Source organism: Cicer arietinum, chromosome 4 (genome assembly GCF_000331145.2).
Source record: "Cicer arietinum cultivar CDC Frontier isolate Library 1 chromosome 4, Cicar.CDCFrontier_v2.0, whole genome shotgun sequence".
In the NCBI taxonomy this organism is placed as follows: Eukaryota; Viridiplantae; Streptophyta; class Magnoliopsida; order Fabales; family Fabaceae; genus Cicer; species Cicer arietinum.
The window spans coordinates 37,205,023-37,231,871 of record NC_021163.2 but is presented as its reverse complement, the minus strand read 5'-3'; the positions used below and the strand labels follow the sequence as shown (position 1 = coordinate 37,231,871).

Sequence of the window (26,849 nt, the reverse complement as noted above, 5' to 3'; positions counted from 1 at the left end):
AATTCAAAGGTTGTGTTTCCCAAATTTTTCAATAAATACTTTAATATAGAAAACAAGTAAAATAATAATAATAGCAGTATAAAAATATATGACGATGATCGTCGTCAACTCACTGTTATGGAGAATCGTCTAAGTTTGCTCTCCAACAACTCTCAGAGTAGCCGGCAAGGTCTCAGTTGACAAATCTGAGTATAAAAATATTTCCAAAACTTTAGAGAAATTTATTCTAAAGTTTAACTACCTCTAGAAAACTATCAGCATCATTTAAATATACTCTAAACACGAAATAAGATTTTTACTCAAAACTACATTTTTCTATGAATTCATACTAGGATTAGAGTTGTGCATTTACCTCAATGAGTCTCAATAAACCACTTTCAAGAGATGGGTACCCTTTTTTTCCTTCCTTAGAACACAAACCCTAACCCAAAAATCTCAACCAAAAGAATTTGTAGGAGTTTGAGAAATTAAGCTTGTGGGGATGTTAAACCTCCTTTAAGGATTGAGGGTTTGAGTAATAGAGTGAGAAGAAGGAGAAGGGAAGAAAAGAAGGAAGGAAAACAAAAAATGAAGGAGGGGGAGGGGTTGCTGTCTGCCGAGAGGAAGAGAGAAAGAGGAATTGGGAAAGATGGGATGAGGTGGCAAGGGTTTTGTTTTATTTAATTATTATTAATATTAATATTATTATTATTATTATTATTATTATTATCATTATTATTATTATTATAATATATATATATATATATATTTACGCAGGCGTAACACTTTTGTGGTTACAAAGGTCGCCACAAAAGCCTGAGCCGTTATCTTTTGTGGCTGCAAAGGCCGCCACAAAATCCCAAAGTGACGTTGCCATTTGTGGCCGCCACAAACGCTTATAGCCGTTACCTTTTGTGGCTGTAAAGGATGCCACAAACTCCAAAAGGACTGTTGCCATTGTGGCCGCCATAAACGCCTGCCTTTCTGACCATTTTGGCCGCCACAAAAGCCATATATCCATTGCTCATTGTGGCTGCTTTGGTTGCCACAAAGGATCAACCAAATTCTATAAATATCACTCCACTCCTCTTATCATTTTTCACTTCTACCTTCTCTCTAAACCTTCTTTCTAAATTTTCTCTCCACCTTCTCTCTACAAAAATTATTCCTCCAAGCTTGCTTGAATTTTGGTAAGTTTATATTATATTATATATTTAGTTTTTTATTTTTATTTTTGATTTGAAGTTATTTATGTAATTAATATTAGTGAATTTTTATTTTGACAGTGGTGATATTGTATTAATTACTTCAAAGAGTTCTAAGCTCTGTGAAATCTTCAAGTCAGACACTACCCGACATCAAGTTAGTATTTTTATACATTTTAAATTTAGATTAGTAAATATATATGTGATATTATAAATATATTTATATTATTTTTAAAATATAGATTAGCAAAACATGTGTTATTATAGATTTATTTATAAAAAATAGAAATTATGTTGTTTACATAATATATGATAAATAAAAGTTTGAAACACATAAAACTTATTGATTTTAATATAACTATTTAAAAAAAAAACATTATTAAAATTGATGATATTAATATTTTTTGTTAGTTATTAAAAAGAGTTGTAGTTGAGTTAGTACAAAAAATTTATGTACTTTAACAGCCTCTATTTTTGTTTATATATAAGGAGTTAATTATTTTATGAAAAATTTCATTAAACATTATTTAAAATTTTATTTCAATTTATATAATTATAGTCTTGATTAAACATCTCATCATGCCTAACAATTGAAGGCATGTAGGACTCTTCAACTCTCTTTTCCCTATTTGTCTAGGCTTGTGGGCAAACTCAAGTTTGTTGAGCCTTTAAAAAGGAAACCATAGGATGTGCATGGGAAACACTCTGATCAGGTGTATACCTAGATAGTTTAGTTCCATTTGTAAAGTAGCACACATCCCTCTACACCTATGTTGATCATGTCCTAAGATCCCACACTTATAAAACATGTCTTAGTGTTTTTCAAATTTCAAGAAATTCATATTCTTTTCGTATCTTTTCTTGGCACCAACAACATGTAGAAGATAAATTTAGTAGTATAAATTGATGCTCTAGCTCTGATAAATATATTGATGAAAGCCCCATCTATCAAAGGATCCCCAATTAGTAATTTCCCCCATTTAACTTAGTAATTTCTCAACATTTAAGGTATATAGGGGTATTAAGAGGTAAAACTTGTAACTAGACCCAAAATATAACTTATGGATAGTCAATCTCAAAAACAGCTGCTTTGGGGATACACGATTGCAAATTAACAAGTCTATTCATAACATATCAAGGTCATCTTCTCCTGAAATTAATATGATATCCCATTTATATAAGTCAGATTCTCCCAAGTAGATCGTGCTAAGCTATAAGTCAAATCATCCTTACGTTGTTGTTCTAGCATGCTCCGATTGTGTTCCTCCCATCTATCCACATGGAATTCTTGAAAGAGGATTATGCCTAAAGAACTCCATCACTTAGAGGCTTCTCGGTCCGATTAAACATTTCATGCTGCCTAAAAATTGAAGGTGTGTAGGACTCTTCAACTCTGTTCCCTATTTACATAGGCTTGTGGGCTAACTCAAGTTTGTTGATCCTTTAAAAAGAAAATCATAGGGCGTGCGTGGGAAACACTCTGACTGGGTGTATACCTAGATAGCTTAGTTCCCTTTGTAAAAGTAGCATGCACCCCTCTACACCTATTTTGATCATGTCCTAAGAATCCCACTTGTAAAACATGTCTTAAAGTTTTTCAAATTTCAAGAAAATCCACATTCTTTTTTATCTTTTCTTGGCACCAAACAACCTATAGAAATTAGGTTTGGTAATATAAAATGATGCTCTGATAAATGTCTTGATGAAAGCCCCGTCTACGAAAGGATTCTTAATTTTAAAAATTTCCCCATTTTCTTAGTATTTTCTCATTATTTGAGTTAGAGAGGGTATTAATGGGTAAACCATGTAATCGGACCCAAAATATAACTTTATGGTAGTCAATTTCAAAAGCAGATGCTTTGGGAAACCAAGGTTGCAAATTAACAATTTTATTCATAACATACCAAGGTCATCTTCTCCTAACATCACAAACAAGATTAAGGGAAATGAAAGTGAAAAGATACACATTCACACCAAGGTCAAGTGACTTTTAGCCCATTTGGATCCCCCACGCTTTAGCCAACATACTTTTCACCGAACCTCTATTCAACATTTTATCACTTAAGACTTTACCCACCAAAGATCTCTTAGCAATCTCTTGAGATGTTACTTTATCTAATTCAAGCTCAATTGTCATCTCTTCTTGTATCTCTTCTTGTATCGTATGTGTAAGACTCTAAATTTTTTAAACTTTAATTTATGTAATTTTATTGTATTTTATGTTGAATTGCTTAGGCTATTAGTCCAATTATTACTTTATGAAATTAAGTAACAAAAGTATAATTACGTTAGAGTTAGTAATAGGTTTAATATATATTAATTACAATAATTCTTTCTTTTTGTAAGTTAAGGAAAAAAAACAACCTATTCCCTTTTAAAAGGCATCAGTTATCCCCCTCCTTTTATTTTCTCATTTTGCTTCCTCCCCTTCTATTCTTCTTTCTTTTTTTTAGACAAAAAGAAAGTGTGTTGTTGTTTTGTTGGAAACACACAAACCTTTATTTTTGTCAAGATCAAAACTTTATTTAAAAAAAATCCTTGAAGACAAAATGTTCCCCTCTTCATTGTGAAGCTTTCAAACAAACTCACTTGAGGTAAACTTTCTTTTCTCTTCCTCATTTAGGTGAAAACAGCGAGCTTGATTTTTGTGGAATAAAAAAAGAAAAAAAATAGTTATTTAACAAATTATTGATAATTATTGTTGTTGTTAATAATGGTTAGAAAAATGATACAAAGAAACCTCTGCCCATTTTCTCTCCTAAACCGTGACTATTCATATATGGGGGAGGCATGATTTTTTGATTTTATTTATTTATTTATTGGGTATGTAAGTATGAAATTGGTATCTTGTATTGCTTGAATAATGAGAGAAGAAAGTAAACCCCTAATATTATTTGAGGTGATCAAACCATAGGGACTAAAAGGAGGAAATTTGAATTTGTGTTGTGTTCAGTGGCGGAGCTTGACCGAAAACCTTGGGGTGGCCGACGTAAAAATATAATATATAAATTAAATATATGAATAATATTATATAACAAAAATTTAAGTTAAAATAAACACAAAGTGAAATATCAAATAATTTAGAAATTTTAGACATAAAATCAAACACCTTATGTGCGATAAAAAAACTCAAACACTTCATATAGACATAAAATCAAACACCTTATGTGCGACAAAAAAACTCAAACACTTCATACAGACATAAAATCAAACACCTTATGTGCGACAAAAAAATTCAAACACTATATTGACATAAAATCAAACACCTGTGCAACACAAAAACTCTAAAAAAAATCAGCACTCTAATTGAAACTCTAAATCAAAATTCCAAACTGCAAATCAAAGCTTCAAACTCAACACTTCGAACATTTTGAGAGTTGCAGCAAACAAAGCAGTCAGGCAGATGCGATCTGGAGAGTTGCAGCGAACAGGCCCGAGAGCAGCGAACAGGCCCGAGAGCGACGAACGGGCGGAACGGCCACGGAGGCAGTTAGGCAGAGGCGGCCGCCGCAGGCTCGCAGCAGCGAGCAGAGGCGCACGTTTGTCGTGATTGATTCGTGAATCTGATTATGGAAGAGGGAGAGAGGACGGCTGTAACTTGTAAGCAAGAGGGAGGGAATCAAAGAAGAGAACAGAGAAGGAGAGAGGCTGGATGGAAGAGAGAAGAAGAAAGAGAATTTTTTTTTTTTCTTGGGGTGGCCGCGGCCCCCCCCTGTCCTTGAGAAGCTCCGCCACTGGTTGTGTTGTGTTTGAGTTATGTAATGAGTTGTTTTCAAATAAATGAGTTTGAATTGAAGTTGAAATTCTACAAGAAAATTTAGAGTTGTTAAAGTTGTAAAAAAGTTCAAATTTTAACTAAGTAATGTGTTTGCGCAAAGAGTTAGATTGTGAAATTAATAAGTTTGGAGTTAAAAATGTTACTCATTTAATTACTCTTGGACGGAGCTTAAAGAAGAAATTTAGAGTACTTTATTAACTCAAATTTGTGTACTATAATCGTTGAAGTGATAGAACTTGAAAATAAAAAGATTTTCTTCCATAAAGATTTGAATTGTCGAGTGTGCGTATGTGTTGTTTGGAAGATACTCATTTTTATTTTGTTTTAAATAAATAATGTATTACTTGGTTTCAAAAGTTTTGTGTGTAAAAAAGATTTAATTTTGAAATTCTGATGTGGTTTGACAAATTTTGGTGGTGCACAAATTTTTTATAAATCTTTATGTTTATTTAATTAGCTTCTTGAGTCTAGAAAATGGATCAAGATCGTTGACACCGAGTTAGCGGTGAGGAGAACTCTGAAGTATTAATGTTGTTGTGGTGATTAAACAAAAATACTATTTTTAGTTTATATGCCTTTCCAAAAGTAGTTGGTATGATTGATGATCAAGAATGTATACACGTGGTTAACAAATCTTTGAGCTTGTGTTTAAAGGAAAATTAGTGAACGGTGGGTTCAAGTCTTTATATGTATACTTTCAATCTTTAGAAAAGTTTGCATGATTTTAATTAAAGTTTCATGTTTATTAAGTAAAGGTTACAATCTTTAGTTAGAATTTCATTTTTTATTTAAAAAGATCTCAGGTTTCATGAATTAAAATACAAACTTTGTTGAATAAAAAAAAAATATTTTGAAAGGAACGAAATTATTTCAAAGAGTTAGAAATTTGAAACTAGAAAAAAACATTTATTGATATTCTTTTGTGTGGTTATGTTGTTATGAGGTAAATACTTTGATTGAACACCTAGTCTTTAAAAATGTAGTAGATCAAACTTGTAGTTATTTGAAAAGAAAAAAAATGAGTTATGGAAAATTTGAGAAATTGTGTTAAAATTTTTTAGAAAAATAATTTATGACGTTTTGAATGATTGTTAGTGAATGCTCTGAAAAATTTGAAGGATGTTGATTTCTAAAAATATGTTTTTATATATTGAAAGTGTGTATTGTGAATAATAATACTATTAGTCCTTACTCGTTTTAATTTTTTTTTAGTAAAATATACTCTAAGGGGATTAGGAGTGAGAAAAGGTTTGTAAGCTAGTTGAAATCTCATGGACTAATTTGACTAAGTCAAACACTATTTGATTGAATGTGTTGGCACGAGCGAGATTTTCGTTGTGTTTGATTGTGGTAGCGATAATTGTTGAAAAAACTATAATTGAGGTAATGACTCCTTCCAAATTTTTAGTTTCCACATAGGGACCTTATATGTGTGAATATGTGATGATTAACATTGATGTGAGTATGCATTCTTGATTGATAATGTGTTGCTACATGTTATGAATTTTATTGATGAGTATATGTCTTGAGTATGCTATGTGAAAAGTATGAAAAACTATTAGTGTTTAATGAGTACTAAAAGTGGAGTCTTTTAATAGCTGCATTTACATAATAATTGTTGAGTTAGAGTATGCTCATGCATTTCATAGTTAGTGGTGACCGTGATGGGCCACGATTTTAGTGGTGACCGCGATGGGCCACTGGGTGGTTTTCATGAGATGATTGGTCCACCTTATCCTTACAAGGACTTTTGAGTCGTGTATGTTTGTGATAGACTGCACTTTGGTAAATCGTGTTGATCTGTGATAGATGAAGTAGCAATGTCGATTTATAAGGAATAGGAGTTTGAATTGTAAATGTTCACATTTAAAAATTCCTGAAAAAACTTAAGGATTTACCTCAAGAATGATCTTGGTTAAGAAAACAGAAAATGGATAACGTTTTTGGTTTTTACCAGAAAACAGAGAACGTTGGTTAGCTTAAAATCAAAATTTTAGTTTATGTTTTTAACTTAAATGATTAATCAAGCTTAATAAATAAGGAGATAAGCGAAAGAATACCACTCACGGATGTATCCTGGTTCACCCAACTTGGGCTACGTCCAGTCCTCACAACTGTGAGATTTTTCACTAAGTGTTCAAAACAAAGAACCTTCTTGGTTTTACAGCACCTAGCTCAGATCAACCTTGATCTATTACAAACTTAATTTCTTTCCACCTAGAAAGAGCTTTAATCAGATCACCTATCGACCTTGATAGGATTCCTTACAATCTTCCCAAACTATACTAAACTCTTATAGTTTGAGTTTTACAATAATGATGAGATTGTTTTGGTATAATCAAAGATGTCTCAACTCTTGTTTGAGATTCGATTCTTTACAAAGAATTCAATACAATAATAACAGAGTATTGTAATATAATCAGAACTGATTCTTTCTTGAGAAAGTGAGAATTTCAAATATGTGAATGTGAATGATTTTATGAGACTTGTTAGCACTTGAACTTCTTGTGTTTCCTCTGAACACTGCCCTTTCTTTTATAGGCGTTTTAGAGCAATTAATAATGGTCAAAAGAGTTGTTGGTAGTGCTCTGTCAGTTTTGACCAAAACCTATATATATGAATAAAAACATTCCAGCCTTTTGAATACTTTTGAACTTTGTTGACTGGGTTGATTTCTTTGTTCTTGATCAGATTTCTCTTGTGTTTAATGATCCTTTATACTTCAGATATATTTGTCGATGTCTTTGCCTTGATCTGGAGTTTTGATTTTTTTCAAAACCACTTGGAGAATGATGATGAACTTCTGCATAATTTTAATGAAAATTCTAGAGATTGATAATCAATCTGGAGTCTTTGAACTTTTGGAGATTGATGATCAATCTGGAGGTTCAGTCTTGATCATTCAGGATGTCTCCCTGATTAATCTGGATGTCTTGTACAATTCAAGATTGTTTAACTCTCTTGACAATCAAGCTGGAGAAGGTTCAAACTTGTTTCAACTTGCTTGATTCATGACCTTTTCTCTTTGTGATTCGAATGGTTTCTTTCATTAGAATGGATCCTATTTGATCATTGTCAAGTACTGATAACATAAGTGTAAATTCCAGAGGTAGAATCTTCTTTGAACTAGTGGAGATTGATTGATCTTGAGGCTGTGATGATTAGTCTTGATCCTGGAGAACATTCTCTGTTTTCACAGATTTTGTCCATAATGTTCTCATTTCAGTTTTTATCTTTTATTTGCTGATTTCTTTGCTTTGCTTAAATCATGTCTTTGAATTAATTCACTCAAAATCACAAGTTAAATTAACATAATATTTAAAATCATAATTAATATTTTTAATTAACTTTTTTTTTATTTTCATCAAAAATTCATTTAAGAGTTTGTCTTAACAATATGTGACACCTCAGTAATAAGTACTGGTCTTTGAGAGACGGTACATTTATGATTTACGCCCCTCGTGGAGGGTTTGGAAATTCTGGAATCATCCTCACTAACATATAAGCATTGCATTAGGGTGCTTAGCACGAGAGTCATGTTTATTATGATATGATATATATGTATATACATGCTCTATTATTGTCTATTATCATGCCATAATTGCTACGTGTTAATTGGTTGTCTTCATGACATAATTGTTAAATGTTAATTTTTAATTTTGGTTGGTGACCCTTTACATTATAGTAGAAATTTGGCTTTGCCCTCAGATGATACCTGAATTCGTTTTACCGGCTCTTACCTTGACGAAGAAAACGTCATTAGACTTCCCTGATCGACATTCACTGACTGCTTGGGCATACGACCCCATCTCAAGAAAGACTACATATACGGGGAGAGTGGTGATGACAAGTAGGAGAGTTGGGGCAGTATTTCACGTAGGGATCACACACGAGAGGATCGATTATCCTTTACCCTCAACATTGGTACTCGGGGAGAGTGGAGCGTGGGAAGATGCAAAAGATGCTTCAGTTAGAGGTGAGACATAAGCCACTATAGGTGTGGTGACTCCCACCATAGGAGTAGGGGATGCAGTGCTTGGATCGAGGACTTGCGAGAAAGATAAGAGGTTGATGCCGATGGTAGAGGACATTGTAGGACCGTTTAGGCTGGTCATGGACCAGAGTTTCTGTAGCACCCCGATTTTTAACAATGAGAGTCTAATTTTTTTTTTAAAAAAAAAACAACTAAACACTTTAGGCTAAAATATTCATAATCGTATTTTATTTAAATCAGAGTAAAATATTTAATTGTAAAATTCTTTTCCAAAAACGACGATTAGAATTTTTGTTGCATTATATAAAATGGTTTCGACACAAATAACTTACAACCGAACAATTCACATTGACCCAAAACAAATCACAATTATTTCAGATACACAAATTCCATGGCAACGACAACATTGCAATAAGGAAGGGAGAATAAATAAAACTCTTAATTAAAACCTAAGCAGATCTTGAACTCTAACTGAGGATGATTAGAAACTGATGGTCTACGGGTGGCATCAAGCCTCACTGCTTCCAATTGCGAATCCAAAATCATTGTTTTGTCATGTCTTCGACGTCGTTGTAATTCTCGCACGACTCAAAACTCTAAGAACTTGGGGGGTAAGCCCAATCCACAATAATAGTAGAGGGTCACGATCTAAAAACAGCGTACATGCAAAAATACATAGCACAAAAACATAACATGACATGACATCAATTGATAAAGAAACATGCATATAATTATTATCATATAACAAACATGACTCGTGTGGCAAAACACCCTAATGCAATGCTTATATGCTAATGCACATGATTCCGAAATTTCTTCACCCTCCTCAAGGGACGTAAATCATACATGTACCCTCCTCGAGGGGCGTTTATCACAGATAAACAAGATTTACTAGAGTACAATCTATCACAGACCTACACGATTCAAAATCCTTGTAAGGATAATGTGGACCAATCAACTCAAGGAACCACCCTATGGCCCATCACAGTCACCGCTAACACTGTGGCCCATCACGGTCCCCGCTAACACTTTGTTTGTAACGTCAATATTTCTCGTTCAAACCTTTTTGATATATAAGATTTGAACTCTTAAGTTTTAAATATAAAATTATTCTCAAAATCATAAAGTTTGAAAGTTTGCTTCTCAAAGTAAATTTTATTCATAAAAGTTGAAAATTTAATATCAATGACTAAAACTTTTAATTCAATCTATAAAGGTAGAACCCTTATTTTCACAAAAACCCAAAGGATAAAACCTTTAACACCTTCATAACAAAGTAAATTTAAAATCAACTTTTAAACAAAATTTAGAACTCTCTTTATATACCACTCGACTAAAATCCATATAACTCATCAAAGTTTTTCAAAAAAACTCCAATGTCTTTTTTAACAGTGTCTTACTTTAAGAAAACTAATCAATGTCTTTTTTTATCAATCACTCTCTTACTTTAAAATTCTCATTTCACAACTTTGAGTTTTTTTTTTAAAACAACATATATCACTTTGATCGCAAACACCTTAACATCTAGTTGTCATTTTAATAAATAAAAAATAACCAAACACACTTGCAAAAGTCTTCTTAACTTTACTAACTTAAACCCTCTAATAAAATTTGTATTGTCCATTTATACTCATTTATTTGAAAACAACTCATTACGTTACTCAAACACATACAAAAATCAAAACTTCACATTATGACACACCACATTTGGTCTTACTAAAAAATTTGGGGGATTGGTTTCATTTTTTTGTCATTCAAGTTATTAACTCCTCTAATTTCAATATTAACAAAGCACCAAAGAAAAACACACTTTCATTTTACTCCCTTACTTAGGGTTTTTGCTTTTTGAAAGAAAAAGAGTTGAAAATGTTTTCTTTAACTTCCTAAACATTAATAACAACCATAGTAGTGATAAACAAGCAAGATTAAAGCTCAAAACATACAAAAAATCAATTTTCCCCCTATATATACATGCTTGCGAGTTTGAGAGAAAAGATGGGAGAAATAGCTACCTCAACTATTGATCCTTAGCTCTTTGCATTCCTTTCAAGTAGTGAAACAATTTTGTAGTTGAAGGTTTTGTGATTGGAAGCTTCCTTGAAGCTCAAAAATAGAAGAAAACCGAAGAAGAAAATTTTAAAATAAAAAGAAAGGAGTATGTTGGTGGTTGTAACATGATGTAGGGGTTGAAGTGAAATTTGTGACTTTAAGCTCTATTTATTGGGAACACAATGTGATGTGAGCCACACATTAAATTTTAGAGAGATGTGGCAAGTTTGTGAGCACATTTCTTTTTTAGTACTTCTCTATTAAAATATCCATCTCTAGTAAAAGTTAAAATTCACTTTTATGTAAAATTACTAACTTTCTCTACAAAATGTCTATCTGACGCAACTCAACTCGCAGATAAATCTAATCGTAAGTTAAAACTCGTAAAATATTTATCAATAGTTATTATTAAGATAAAAATAATTTGACTATTAAAATAATTAATAATATTCGCTAAAAAAATATTAGTCATAAATAAATCAAGTCTCAATCACCCAAGAACTTGAATAAGAAATTTCATCAAAATCAAATGTATTTTAAAATTTTAAAGCGGCAAAACTCTCTGTCGATTTCAAACGCTGAGAAATTTCAATCTCGAATTTTGACTATTTTTACACTTGGACGAAAGAAATGTATTTCACCCGTGAAAATATATTTTTTGTACTTTTATTCATAAATAAAAGGAACTAATATACTCAACAACACGTTTTAATTACAAAACTAAACTAAATATACTTAATTAAGAATTCATTTTCTACAGGTCTTACAGTTTCGTTGGTGGATTACCAGTACCTTGGTTGGTGCCACCCCGGGTCGAGTTAGAGCTTCCACTTCTGGTGAATGATCCTCTATCGACTATCTTTGAGATAGTTGTTTTGAGATTTCAATGCCGTTGAAGCCACTTATCTCATGGGTGGACTCGACCTATGAGGAGATTGATCCCTCTATGGTTGATGAGAGGAGGAACTTACTTCGAGGAGAGATACTGCGTCAAAGGGAACTTTTGCGGTGTGTGGAGGTCACCTTTGTTACTGTAGATGTTAGTGGATGATCATAATAATTTTTTGTTGTTGTTGTATAGGGTCTTAGTGTCTTTCATTTGGTGATTGTACTTATTTTGTTTTGGATGACTGTATCTATGACATACCTTGACAGTTGACTTTTGTTTGGTGGGTTCATGTTCTATTTTTTTTACGTGACCATGGGAGGAATAGTATTGTTGAGGCAACACTTATGTGTATGTGTCTGCAGAGTATACCCAAGGGTATGAGCGATGTTTGATAGGTCTCATAGCTCTGGTGTATTTTCTAGTTGTATGCTTTGGATTATTGTTAAAAAAAAATCTTAGCTTGTTTGTATATATGATGTAATTATTTATAACTCTTGTCGTTTTATGTTACGACATATTATTTTATTAAATTGTTTTTTAAAAAAATACACTCACGCCGTTAAAAATCGGGGTGTTACAGTATGTCAACTTTGTCTTGTACTAGTATCCATATTCCAACAAGACAAACACTACAACAAAAACACAGTAAAAGGATACCACAAACAAGCATAACAAAAAACTTACAATTACACTAGAAACCAACCACAACTAACATACAAAGCCATTAGAGGACATTAAATCAAAACGAACCTAGAAGATGTACCTGACCAATTTTCCTACTAGCTAATGGAAAACTAATTTCTATGAAAAATATGAAACAAGTACAAAGAAACACTAGACGATCGAACTTCTAATAACTAACAAAATGCATTCGCAACAAAGAGTCCGAATAATGTTGAACTAACATCTAAACCCAGAGAAAACCACACTTGCAAAAATCGACTAACAAGCAGCAGAAAAACCCTAAACATAACCCTAAAGAAGAAAAAACGTTTAGTCTAACAGAACCAACACCTAAATTTACCTAAAATGAACTTTGCAGCATTGATATCCAAAGAAGTAGAAGAGCCAAAGGAGAACAACACCATTGATACCTATTCAACAAAAGGAACCAATAAAAAACTTACTACAACAAAAAATTGTGAATCACAATAGAGATCTAAAAAGGAAAACACTCCCCGCACTCTGAAGATACATAAGCCCTAAAAAAGAGCCCTAGGGGGAGAGTGTGAAATACTATAGAATAAGTATGTATCTGGAACCTCATCATAGATGGCTTGAAGGATTAGAGAAAATTAAAAAGGTAGCACAAGCGATGAACCTGTTAGAGGGCACATTGATAAAAAAAAAAACACATTTTTTAGATATTGAGATAAAGGGGTGTCTACTTAGGAGGATTTGATGGTGTTATGGTGGTTATGTGTTTGATTGAAAATATTTGTTCATGTGTTCATGTTCATGCTTGTCTGGTGTGCATGTGGTTGATTGTTGATTTGTTAAAGTGTTATATTAATAATTTGAGGAGGGCGTGGACAATATGCAACATCTAATGAGAATAAAGAAGATCAATAATTTGAGGGTGTGGACAATATTGGTTTTCAATTTTCTTTTAATGTTTATCAGAGTGAAATCGAGTTTGTTTTAACAGTTTAATGGACATAAAGATATATAAAATAAGTTATAAAAAAATTCATATTGTCAGATAAACTTTTATCGAAATAATTTTTTTTAAAATAACTACTAAATAATATTTAATTTTTATTAAACATTAGTGTAAAATTCGTTTACATTAATAGAATATATCTTTTTTTTTTCCTTTTTTTAATTTGAGACTAGCATCTGATTACTTCCATATTCGTCTATTAATTTTTTTATTTCACCAATTTATAGTGTTTCTTTTATATAATTTTGTTTTATTTCAAGTTGAATATGTTTTTTTATATATTTTTATACACTTAAAAAAATAAGTAAGAGTACGAAGGTTCCTGACATTTTTTTCAACCACCTGCATGTGGGTTATTTAGTTACATTTGGTTTTCGAGATATGGTAACAAACTTCCTTCTCTCATACCCCTTACTCTAACTTTTCAGTTATTAGACCTAAGATAATTTAAACTTAAAAAATCTCTAAAAAGTATAATTGGAGGTAAATTAGAATACACCAAAATACTAAGAAAAAATAATGATGTTTTTATGAATCTTTTTGAAAAGAACAATCTATTAGTTTATAGTTTATAAGCTCATCTAACAAAAAATAATTATGTTTGGTAATAAACACGACCTTAGGAATTGAAAGTCTCTTTTTATTAGTTTATAACATTTTTTTTATATACTTGTTTGAGTTTATTATTTATTATTTTTATTTTTATTATTTTAATTAAAATTTATTATTATCTTTTATAATTTATTTTAATTTAAAATAAATTATGAATGTTATAATTTAAAATAAATTAGGAATATATTTTAGCAGCTGTATTTTTTTTTTTAAATATCAATATGTAGTTTGAAGTATTTTTTTTTCAAAGCACATGTGTATTTAAAACATTCACATGTGTTTATTGTTATGTTTAATTTTTTCATATCAATTAATTTTTATAAAGTATCAAAAAACATGAATCATAGTAAAATAACATGAATCAAAATAGTTATAAGATCTAACTCAAGTGGCAAATATTAAAATTGTTAAGTTATGTATCGGGTTCAAATCCTGAACATCACAGTTGGGTGTAAATTTCTTTACTATTTCATATACATAAGAAAAAATAAATGTGAATCAAAATAAATTACAAATAAATTTTAAAAAATAAAAAATTAATTTAATGATCATAAATAAAATATACATATACTAGATTAATAAATTTTAAATTACCAATTTTTAAATATCTTTTGTATTATTAATAGAAATTTTATTATTAATTAAAAATATTATTTATGTCATTTTATACTTTGTTTTTAAAAAATGTCATTTTACACTTATCAATTAATCAGATACAGTTGTATAATGATAATTATAAAATGACTATTTGTATTGATTACAAAAATATTTAATTATTGTTTTAATCTTTTAATTTTATCAATTTATAAAATCGGACTCTATATTTTAAAATGTCATAGTTTTAATTTTTTATTCTAATTTTTTAACTAAAATATAACGATGGAATATACTTTAAATAACATGATATTTGACATAATAACGTAAAATAAATAACATTATGAAATAATAAATGACATACCAATATTTAATATATTTAAATAATAAATGACTTTGAATTTTTATTTATTTATTTAATATAATTAATGACATACCAATATTTAATATATTTAAATAATTACTGTTAATTTGTTATTTTTTAATTCAAAAATTAAAAAAAATCATAATTGTTTATTTTAAAATAAAAAAAATCAATTTTATGAATTTGTAACAATAGAGAGAAAAAACCGTGATTGATCCAAAAATAAAACAGATAGGTCGGTCCATTAGGTTCGTTGATTTTATTTTGAAAGAAAGTTGGTGGATTTTAAGTGGCTGGAACATGCGTAGTATGCGGGAGAGAGCGGAAGGGGCAGATACGCGAAATTTCCAGCAGAAGTACATAATAACAACATGATGATTATATGATTGTGTTGTGTCACTTGTCTTCAAAGGTTGTCATCCTCATCTTCAGGAGAAAATGGGAATAGAGATTGTGGAGCCAAACAGTTGCATTAGGGGTTGCTGCACCAGTTCCTTTATTCCCCTTCATCTCCCTACTTCCTCTTACCAACTTCTCTCCCCTATTGCCCGAGGTTTATATTTATTTTCAAATTCTTTGTTTTTTCCCCAATTTCTTTGACTCTGTTTAACTTTTCTTCTTAATAATCACAATCCCCAGGAGCTGAGAGTGTTGTTTATGAAGGCACACTCAATGGAGACAAGGTTGCTGTCAAGAAACCCATCTTGTCAATTTCTGAAGACATCAATAAGTTTCATAAAGAATTGCAAATGCTATGGTATCTCTCTCTCTCTTTCTCTCTTAAGTTAATAATAAGTATACGAAAGCTGTCACTTCAGTTCTTCTTGTTAAGATGCTAGAAACTAACACTATGAATTTTTATATACACTTAAATACGGACTAAAATGATGAATTTCATATATTTTAGAGACTAAACTCGTGAGCAAGGGATGATAAGGATCTGTTTGGTTCAAAGGAGGGTAGATGGGAGATTTTAAATAGTTGTATTTGGTTTAAGAGGGGGGGAGAGGTTTTAAATGGTTTATAAGTTATATTGATCCCCTTCTCCTCTTAAAACTTGAACCAAACACACGTTTTATAAATATCCCCTCCCCTCCTGATCAAACCCTTATTTGGTTGAGGAGAGATGGAGGGGAAGAAATATTTTAAGTAATATGTGTTTGGTTTAGTTTTTAAGAGGGGTGCGGAACAAAATCCCTCATGAACCTCATTTTTCTCTCTTTCCATTTGAAGGGGAGGAGAGGTGACTAAATACACATATAAACCATTTAAAATCTCTCCCCTTCCATCTCCTCCCCCTTTTAAAAATATATACATATATTTAGGGACTAAATCCACGAGCGAGGGATGATAAGAGTCTGTTTGGTTCAATGGAGAAGAGGAGAGGAGAGGAGAGGAGAGGAGAGATTTTAAATGGTTTATAAGTTATATTGATCCCCTCCCCTCCCCTCTCTTAAATATTGATCTGAACACATAATTTTTAAAATATTACCTTCTCTCCCTTCCAAACCTTTCCGGCTGAACACACCCTAAGGGACTGAAACTGTATTTAAACCTAATATATTAAAAGAATTAGTTTTCTAAACAATAGCTTCGACCATAAAATTGAAATTAACTTAAACATCTTAAATATTTCAGAAGCTCTCTCTGGTTAACTTGTTCATACGCACAAGTTGGCTTATTTTGTAAGTGAAGAGTTATAAACTTATTTTCATCTGAGAAGCTCCTATAAGTTAATAGCTACTCTAAAATGTGCCTCTAACTTATATGTAATGTACATCAACTAATGAAATTTGCTGCTTTCTTGCATATTTTTATATGCCAAAGAATAAATGTGGAGTATTGTGAGTTTCAGGTTGACTGTTTTTCTTTTTCTTAAATAATGTAGCAAGCTAGATCACCCGGCAATAGCAACACTTATTGCTGCCCATGCAAAACCACCCAATTATATGTTTTTCTTCAAGTTGTACGAATATGCCAATCTCGGACAGAAGTTACATGTCGAAGAATGGGTCCCGACTGTCAACGATGCACTTATGATAACAATGCAGTTAGGTATAATTGTGAATACAGCTTGTATAGAGTTGCATTGAAATATCAAGTGATAATTACTTTGCCTAGTTAAACTTTTGTTGATATTGCGCTAAACTGTAATGTTGCCTGATCAAATCAAGGTGTATGTGATTTGGAATGTCATAAATATCATATTTGTCAAAAGCCGCCTTATATTTTATCCTCCCTTATACTACTAACATGAGTACATCTTTCACCAATATAGAAAGAACTTTTCTTTTGATGTTTTAACCATGTTAATCTACTGCCACAATAGGATAGTGGGGAAAATTCATTATTTCATTTGTAAATTGATTTGCATTGTTATTAGAGCAATTTTGACAGTTTTTTTTCTTTTCCTTCTATTTCATTTTTCCAGCAAAGGCCTTGCAATATCTGCATAACATCGGTATTCTACATAGAGATGTGAAACCAGCAAATATTCTTGTAAATGTCTCCCATATTATTTGATTTTCTAGTCATTTAAAATTGTCTTCAATATTTGATCTATCATACTCCTTTTTTACATTACTTTACTAATCTACTGTATCTTTGATGCAGCTTGACACAAATCTTTGTCCACACCTCACTGATTTTGGTTTGGCAGAATACAAGAGTGATATTAAGGGAGTTTCTCTTGAGAATTGGAAATCTTCTGGAAAACCTACTGGCGGTTTTCACAAAAAGAACATGGTTGGAACCCTTGTTTACATGGCACCTGAAATATTAAGAAAGGAGTTACACACAGAAAAGTCAGATGTATACAGTTTTGGGGTATCAATCAAGTAAGAATTTGAAATTTTTTCTTCCATTCATATTTCTTTTTGGCTCAAGGAAAGTTGAATGTTGGTAATATCATTGAATACCTGATGCTGTTATTTATCTATCATAACATGATGCAGTATGCTGTTTATTGTTTATGGTTTCTGAGTTGATTAGCTTGGTTCTCATATTTGAAAATACATTATTAGATTTGAAATTTACCAACATATTTATTCCGTCTTACTTTGGGAAGCAGCGGATAGTCTAGAAAACAGTGAATGGACTATCATTCACTTCTTTTGTTTCTTAATTTTTCAAATGGAGAATATTCATCATTGTTGTCAACGGTGGAAGGTGGTTTATGGCTGATGGCCAAAATTCTGCCATATAAATGCAAAAGTGCAACCTATGGCAGTTGGCATTTCACAAATTGCTTATTGTGGTTAACACAAATCTGCCATGCGATTCATCGTCATGGCTGCTACTCCCTCCAGTCTTGAATATAAACAACAAAAATCATATTTGGTAGTCTCAAATATAAGCAAAATTTGAATAATTCTACCATATTCAATGCTAAAATATCCTTTGATTAATGTAGATTTTACTTTTCAGGAGCTCAATTTATTCTCATGGAACAAGACCCCTTGAGGGGCAATATAGATTATATAATTACTTGTTTTACTACTTTAAGAAAATTACATGAACTCAACTATTTTTCTTAAAGGATGTGAAATATTTTTTGTGCTTATATATGAGACCAGAGGGAGCATTTAACAACAATGATATTCATTTGATTAGAATCTTAAACAAGACATAACTTTTTTTGGAAATTACTATTGCATGTCAACCTAGTTTTTCTTTTTTTTTTTTGTAATGACCAATAAGTTAGTAATTAGTATTGTTAATATTGTTAGTATTTTTGCTGAAGGTAGGGATCGAACCCTTGACCTCCTTATCACTCCACTCCGTAATGCCACCAAGCCAATCTATATCTCCTGCATGTCAATCTAGTTATGCCAGAAGGTGCGGTTTGCTTTATGTATTTGTTTGGATTAACACTTCAACCATTATATGGGTAACCTTTGGTACATAAAGTTGGTAGGAGTAAGGACCTGGTTTATACAGTTTAGGAAACAGATATAACAGGCATTCATTCATATTATCGTATTTGAGAACTGAGCAGTGGTGTAGTTGTTAAAGTGGAAATCATTAAAAGGAAAGTTTTCTTATTTTGTTGCTGTCATTCAATTAACCATTACTTACAGAACTCTATGAATGTTTTGTGAACCCTGCTTATTGTATATTCTTAGAAAGTAGTTTGGTTCTGGTGCATGTTAGGTGCCTCTTCTGTTTATTTATCTTTTGTACATTGGTTTGATTACATCTCATACTTCCATTTTTATAAACATAATATGTTCATCTTTGCTGTTAAATAAAGGACTATTACGGAATTGGTCTTCTCTTCTCTATCAACTCTCTCTCGCTTGAACTTGTAACATAATATGTTCATCTTTGCTGTTAAATAAAGGACTATTACAGAATTGGTCTTCTCTTCTCTATCAACTCTCTCTCGCTTGAATTTGTAACAATAAATATATCGATATAAAACATTTGTTGGATTTGTTGCAGTGAACTCCTTACCGGTGTTGTGCCATATACTGATCTTCGTGCAGAAGCTCAGGTCAGCCTATCTTTTTTGTGAATATGGTAGTTTGAGTTTGTTGCTTGTCTATAAAACATTAAACTTGTTCTATTTATGAGATGAAGTATAATTTTTTTTGGATGTAAAGACTGAAAAACAATTTTTTTCAGTTTTAAATTTTTAATATCTGTCACCTTCCTTAAGGGGACTCGGGCTTGCCAATTTGAATATTCAATTGGCAAGAATCATGGGGATTTCTTTTGTTCCTGGGGGAGAAAGTGGGTGTTTTGTTGAAGAATCAAGGGAAATCAGATTTGATTCTCTTTTATTTTATATTATTTTGTTTATTTTTATTTTATGATTCTGTTAATATTACTATTGTAATTTCTTTTCCTATATAAACAGCTTAGGAATGTAATAAGATATGAAAATATTTTGCCTTTTACTTTCTTCATGTTCCATTGGTGAAATGATTCCGTATGATTGTTCACTTAATAATTAAAGCTATGGGAAAGAATTAATTTCCTAAGAATCAAAATGATGCTCATTGCACTACCACATGACCTTGAGAAGTGTAGGTTGGCTGATTCTGGAGGGTTGAAGCTAGTTTTGTTTCACTTTATTTAATTGGAATTCTAAAGTTTGTTTCTTTTAGATTCTAAAGTTTAGGATATTACTTGTACCTTAGTTTCCTCTTATCCTAGTCATATAAATGGCTGAGAAACATCATGTAAACTGTAGCACTTATTAACAGAGATCAGTAAACAAAGTTCAATGCTGTTTCACTCGTCTTATTAACTTTTATCACGCCTATAACTAAACAATTATTCTCTAGCAGAAGGGAAAGTAAAATTAGGGATAGTAATAAATGACAGTTCTAATTTTTCATAAGTAACTTTTGAACCATTATCAGATTTACATTTGACTTCAGATATCCAACGTTATAAATGTCAATAGTAATTATTCATTTATTCTTACATAACTTTTAAGCCATTATCACAGTAACATTTGGTTTCAAATGAGTTATATCTACATCAAAATATTAAGTTTCTGGTTGGACTGTTAGTATTTTTAATTCACTTGGTTGGAGGTTTGCTTGTTTTGCATTTTGAAGCTTTAGGAAAATATTGTTTGGCTATATCAAAATTCCTTTTCAAAACTGTGACAGTGATATTGATCAATGTTTCGTGATGACAGGCTCATACAGTACTTGAGATGAACTACACTGAGCAACAACTAACAGCAGCCGTTGTTTCTGATGGATTACGACCGGTCCTTGCTAGTGAGGAGTTGGGTATACCATCAAGATTAATATCATTGATAAAAAAGTGTTGGGATGCTAATCCTAAAAGCAGACCTTCCTTTGATGAGATTGTTATGGAACTTGATTTTATTATGGAACACAGGAAGATAAAGAAAGTGGAAGATATGCGTATTAGACCTTGTAACTTTCCTGTTGGCCAACTTGTGGACAAGACTTACCAGGCTTATCAAGAGAGTATTAGCTGGTCTGCTCAAGGTGAACTTTTGGCCAAGAATACCTCTAGTTCAACTGATTCTGGCTTCAGAACATGGTGTGAGTCTTACGAAGAGCCTTTGGCATACCATCCAATACTGTCTTGGGGATCTTATGCTACCTGTGGGAGAAGGGAGGCTATGGAGGACACACATTTCATTTTGCCTCATGTTTGCAATGAAAAGGACGCCTATGCTTTTGGCATCTTTGATGGCCACAGAGGTACATAGTTGTGATATAATAGGACATATATTTTTGTTTTATTCAATATTAAGAAAAAATATATCCCGAGTAGTACTGCAATGTGGAAATAATTATCTTGTTCATTGTAAGACTTTCTTTATGCTATGTTGGGGAATTAACTTAGCAGAAAAACGCAGTTCTCATCATGTTGAAAAGTTGTGGATAATCAAGAAGAATTTGAAATAGTATTCTAACATGTACTACAAATCTCTTTCGATTTTAGTTATATGCACCTCTATCCTACTGCCGAAGATATGAAGAACTTAATTAGTTGTGATCGAATAAAAGAGGCAACTTAGGCATGGCAATTCAGCTTCCTGCTTTTGATTTATTATATTATTGAGAACCCTTTATATCACCTATTTTGTATCCAAATCCAGTGTACCTCCTTTATCAAAAAATTGTTTTCAGTCGATTTAGATAAATGTATTTCACCTAGTGAGCTTTGGTGGTGCTCTTGTGTTTGTGTGAGTGTTATATTATATCTACGAACACGTCCCTAAACAGGATGCATTACTATGTTGTTTTGGGGGGAACATCAAAAGAAAATTTTATGTTATGTTCTCCAATACTCAAATATCACGATAGTGATAGGCTCTTGATTTATACACATTACTAGGTTTTTTGATATTGGTGATTTGGGTTTCTTAGATAGTGTGCTAGAAAGATAAATGACAGAGAGAAACTGGAAATGTTATTTGTAAGAGCTAGGCATGGTTAAGCAAACACTTCCTAGACATACTCTAACACCAAATTGTTGCTATTAGGATCTTGAAAGCTTTTAAGGACAGAGTTAAAACTCGCAATTTGGTAGGGGATTAGATAACTCAATCTAAATAATGGTAATGGATCCCGATGATGTAATAAGGTTATAATGTAACGTTGACAAATATGATTGTTACGCATGACAATAATCTTGATGAGCATTTAATGTAATGTTATATAGCATAATAAGCATGATTGTTGCTTATGCAGGCGCAGCAGCTGCTGAGTTTTCTTCTAGGGCGGTACCAGCAGTTTTGCAAACTTTAGGGTTTACTGGCAGGTATATGCCCCCTTCCTCATCCCCACTATTTCTTTCCCCAATTTCCCTCCTATCAGGGAAGTTAATTATTTAATATTTATTAAGTGCAGTCCTGCTAATGCACTGGTGGAAGCATTCCTTAGGACAGATGCTGCCTTCAGAAAAGAGGTTGATTCGTATCGCAAATCCAACAGATGTATCCAGAAGGATTGGCATCCGGGCTGTACAGCAATTGCTTCTGTTGTAAGTGGGAACAAGCTATTTGTTGCTAACAGTGGTGATTGCCGGGCAATCTTGTGTCGTGCTGGTAATCCCATTGCTCTAAGTAAGGTGAGCCGAAAATTACCATCAAATGTTGGCTAATGTTTAATAATGCAACAGCCTCTTTAATTTGATTCTTAATTTTCTTGACTAATCAAATCTTAACATTATTATTAGGATCATGTTGCAAGCTGTCTTCAAGAGAGAGAGCGTGTCATTCGTGACGGTGGCCAAGTACATTGGCAAGTTGATACCTGGCGAGTTGGTCTTCCTGCGCTTCAGGTTTATTCAAATTGGTTGCTATAGTTTTTATCAGATGTTTGGAAACTCTAGGATATGTTTCTTCAACATGCATTTTATGAAATATGAACCCGAGCTGGGGATTTTCTTGTAGATATCCTTACTTATCTTTTACTATAAAAAGTTTATCAAGAATTTGTGGGCAGTCCAAGTAAAATGTGACTTGTAGTGTATCAAGAATAGTCCTCAAGGCAGTTTGGAGCTTTACTAGTCCTTTTGGGCTTAATTTCTTCCATCGTTGTTAAATCTTGTGGCTTAATACTGGGGATTTTCTTGTAGATATCCTTACTTATCTTTTACTATAAAAAGTTTATCAAGAATTTGTGGGCAGTTCAAGTAAAATGTGACTTGTAGTGTATCAAGAATAGTCCTCAAGGCAGTTTGGAGCTTTACTAGTCCTTTTGGGCTTAATTTCTTCCATCGTTGTTAAATCTTGTGGCTTAATACTGGGGATTTTCTTGTAGATATCCTTACTTATCTTTTACTATAAAAAGTTTATCAAGAATTTGTGGGCAGTTCAAGTAAAATGTGACTTGTAGTGTATCAAGAATAGTCCTCAAGGCAGTTTGGAGCTTTACTAGTCCTTTTGGGCTTAATTTCTTCCATCGTTGTTAAATCTTGTGGCTTAATATGAGTGTTATGCCCCATAAAATTATTAGTGGTTTCATCACATATTAAACTATACAAATTAGTGGCGTTGTCAAATATTGGCCATGACAGATTGCGGTGTCGAATTTTTTGACAATTGCCATGGTCAATTTGTGAAGGATGGTGTTATATGGTGGCTATGCTGGCTTAAAATGATGGATTTTTTGCCATGGTTTGCCATCCGCAATTGATAACACTGCAAGTTAGTTCCTTCCTTTCTGCTCCTATTCGGGTTCTTTCGTTTCATAAACTTGTTTAACGTGAGGTTTCCTTAATTATTCTTCTATCATATTAGAAAGTAACTGGCAGATCCTGGAGGAAAAGGTTATTTTCTGACAGCTTATCTGACAAGTTTCCTAAAGGCAGTGGGAACATAGTACTCTTGTAATCATTCTCATTCAGTAGATAATACAATCACTACCATCTTTTCCTTTCTCGGTCTTAATTCTTCCTTCACTCACAAATGATCATATAATGATGATTTGAGCTTTTACCATTTATTGCTTGCAAGTAAAATTGACTGTTATTTTCACAGGTTACTCGTTCTATCGGCGACGATGATCTGAAGCCGGCTGTAACTGCGGAACCTGAAATAACCGAGAGCACCTTATGTGCAGAGGATGAATTTCTGGTGAGGAGTTTTATGCTACATACTGCTATTTGAATGATGTTTGTTATATTACATTGAATCTTTACATTAGTTGTCATTTCAAGTATTAGGAAAAATGAGTTGACGGAAAATTTACAGATGATAATTCGATTTGTAAAATTGCTGATTATATTTAGCAAAAGCTTCAAAATTTCTAATGGCTCTTGGGAAAGAAGAATGAAGGGCTTTAATAGGATCTACAATAGTTTTATATTTTAAGGGAATGTGTACTTTGTGAAAATATTTTCCGTTTTCATTTTCTAACATATGTGTTCATTTTACCTTGGAGAGAGATTTTTGAAGATAACAATTGTTAGAGAGAAAAGATGAAATGTTAGTTAATGAAAATACATTTAAAAAATGATGAAAATCGTTTTTTGACATCTTCATCATTTTTAAAAATATAAATAATTGTTCACTTCAAAAATTTCTTATCTCTTTATTAACTAAAGTAAAACAAGCATAAACTTAGAAAATGAAAACATGAAATATTTTCAAAAAATAAACTAATCGGTCCCAAATTCACTTTTAATCATGAAATTGCCCCCCTTTAGTTATTTACTTTTTCCTTTTTCCAAAGATTTCTACCCGAAATAGTGAAAACAAATTTTTTTCTTTTTCTTTGCACTATTTTCTGAACATATTTGAAAACAAGAAACAAAGTGAAAACAACATAACAATTTTACTATATTAAAAATAAAAGCAGGAAATGAAAACCGAAAACGTTTTCAAAATGCTTTGAAGTGCCTTTGCTATATTAAATGCATCATCCTCAATCAAATCACCCTGGTGCATCTGATGGTATATTTTGAAACAAATATATTTTCTATTATGATTAGGCTATTAATTAAAAAAATTATTGATTTAGGTAATGGCTAGCGATGGATTGTGGGATATGATGAGCAGTTTGGATGTCATAAATATAATAAAAGACACTGTTAAAGAGCCTAACATGTGCTCAAAGAGGTTGGCTACTGAAGCTGTGGAACGTGGCAGTAAAGATAACGTTACAGTTATTGTTGTTTTTCTACGACCTGTATCCACAGCAGAGAGAATTTATTAGCATAGCATACATTTCTTTTGAATGCTAAGTTCACAAACATGTAATAGATGCTACATTTTTTATGTTCAAAGGTAGCAGTGCACTACTGGTAGGATAAAATAACTTTACTCCGTTGTTTTGAATCATAACTATTCAACTTGCCACATTATATCATATGTTTTTAAATTAAAAGTTATCTAGTGTTTTATTAATGTGGCGACTTATTATTAGTTATAATGTGAAATAGTTTAATGTCCAGTGTATTTCCTTTAAATCCATTTTCTTATTGATCAATTAAATAAATAAAAAGTGTGTCGTTTGACACCTAAGATTATTGGTTTGACTATGCTGCGTAAGTTGTATGATGTATTCTTAAATGTTTTGACTATTTTTATTCATATCTATTTTGGAATATTTATTCTCATTCTTTAATTTTTTGAAATACATAGAAGGTAGGTGAGTTTTTCAAAATAAATAAAAAATTTGAAAAGCTTAAATCATACTTCATGCATGGATGAGTTTCATTTGTAATGGTATATTGTCCAACAAAGATTTAAATTTTAATTGTAACATATGCAGCTGATATTGATTTTTCTAAACTTTGAAAATTAGTTTTCTTTTGAACTTCTAGTTTGTATAAGGATCAGAATGATATAATAATATTTTCAATAATTATTTTCGGTCGCTTATTCTCTCCTCTTAATATTAGATATACTAATTCATCAAATGATAGTTAACAAGCTCGTTTGTAAACAAATTTCCAGTTTTTTGACTTAATATACTCTATTACAAATGGTGATTTCATATTAAATATGTATTGATCTAAAACATAGTTCAAGTTCATTTTTGTGTATAATTATATGCTTCAAAATGTTCAATATCAAATCCAATTCATTCACTAATTTCCAATACATATATGGCCTTGTAGTGAATACTCTCTTGTTCTATCATTCTCCCTTCTCTCTATTTTTTAAAATTATTTTTTATTTGTTGTTTTGAAAACTAAAAAAGTAACACAGGTTAGAGAATGTTTTTCTTTTTAATTTTTTTCGAAAAAGTAGCATTTTCATTAATGACAATAACGTAATATTGTATAACTTCGAATGAGAAACACATTCAGCATCACTCATCTGCTAATTGAAAACATTCCTGAAAAAAAACACGTTCTCATACTAATGTTGCATTGTTAATCGCCATTTTGTTCTAGCTGGTACACTATTACTTTCAACATTATTTTTTTATTATATTTTAATTCAATATTATGCTTTCTTTACATTTAAATTGTTGTTCACAAAAGTAATACTTTAAATGATTGTATTTTTATTTTATCTAAATTACTCCACGTTACTTAAGTCAACCATTTTTGTTAATTTTTACCAAAAATAATTAAGTTTTGAACATGTATTATCTCACTCATCTTCAAATCCAAAAATTTATAATTTATTTTGATCTAAAAGCTAAGAAAAAAATTAATTCAAATCTATTACCTTCAAACTCATAACCTTTTAAATCCATAACTTACAAATTCAAATTCATAAGTTTTTAAAATCATAAAAAATGAAAAATCCTCAAACTCATTTTTT

At 31.5% G+C, this 26,849-nt stretch overlaps 1 protein-coding gene and 1 long non-coding RNA gene across 3 annotated transcripts; both read left to right on the top strand.

Moving 5' to 3' along the window:
- The first annotated feature begins 2,066 nt into the window (after window positions 1-2,066).
- On the top strand, window positions 2,067-12,424 carry LOC113786192 (uncharacterized). Its single transcript, XR_003472341.2, has 2 exons — window positions 2,067-2,557; window positions 11,766-12,424. It is a non-coding gene; the product is annotated as an uncharacterized lncRNA (long non-coding RNA).
- A 2,959-nt stretch (window positions 12,425-15,383) lies between these two features.
- On the top strand, window positions 15,384-25,478 carry LOC101501060 (protein kinase and PP2C-like domain-containing protein). Of its 2 annotated transcripts, XM_004497662.4 has the most exons (12): window positions 15,384-15,680; window positions 15,767-15,884; window positions 17,016-17,182; window positions 17,559-17,626; window positions 17,741-17,964; window positions 19,571-19,622; window positions 20,781-21,321; window positions 22,318-22,387; window positions 22,477-22,696; window positions 22,805-22,909; window positions 24,111-24,206; window positions 25,093-25,478. In XM_004497662.4, exons 1-12 carry the CDS (start codon window positions 15,566-15,568, stop codon window positions 25,285-25,287), a joined length of 1,971 nt encoding a protein of 656 aa, XP_004497719.1. In that variant the 5' UTR covers window positions 15,384-15,565; the 3' UTR covers window positions 25,288-25,478. The 2 variants fall into 2 exon arrangements, with proteins under 2 accessions (XP_004497719.1, XP_073223827.1); XM_073367726.1 differs by lacking the exon at window positions 17,016-17,182 and having other exon boundaries at window positions 15,663-15,680.
- Window positions 25,479-26,849: the final 1,371 nt, after the last annotated feature.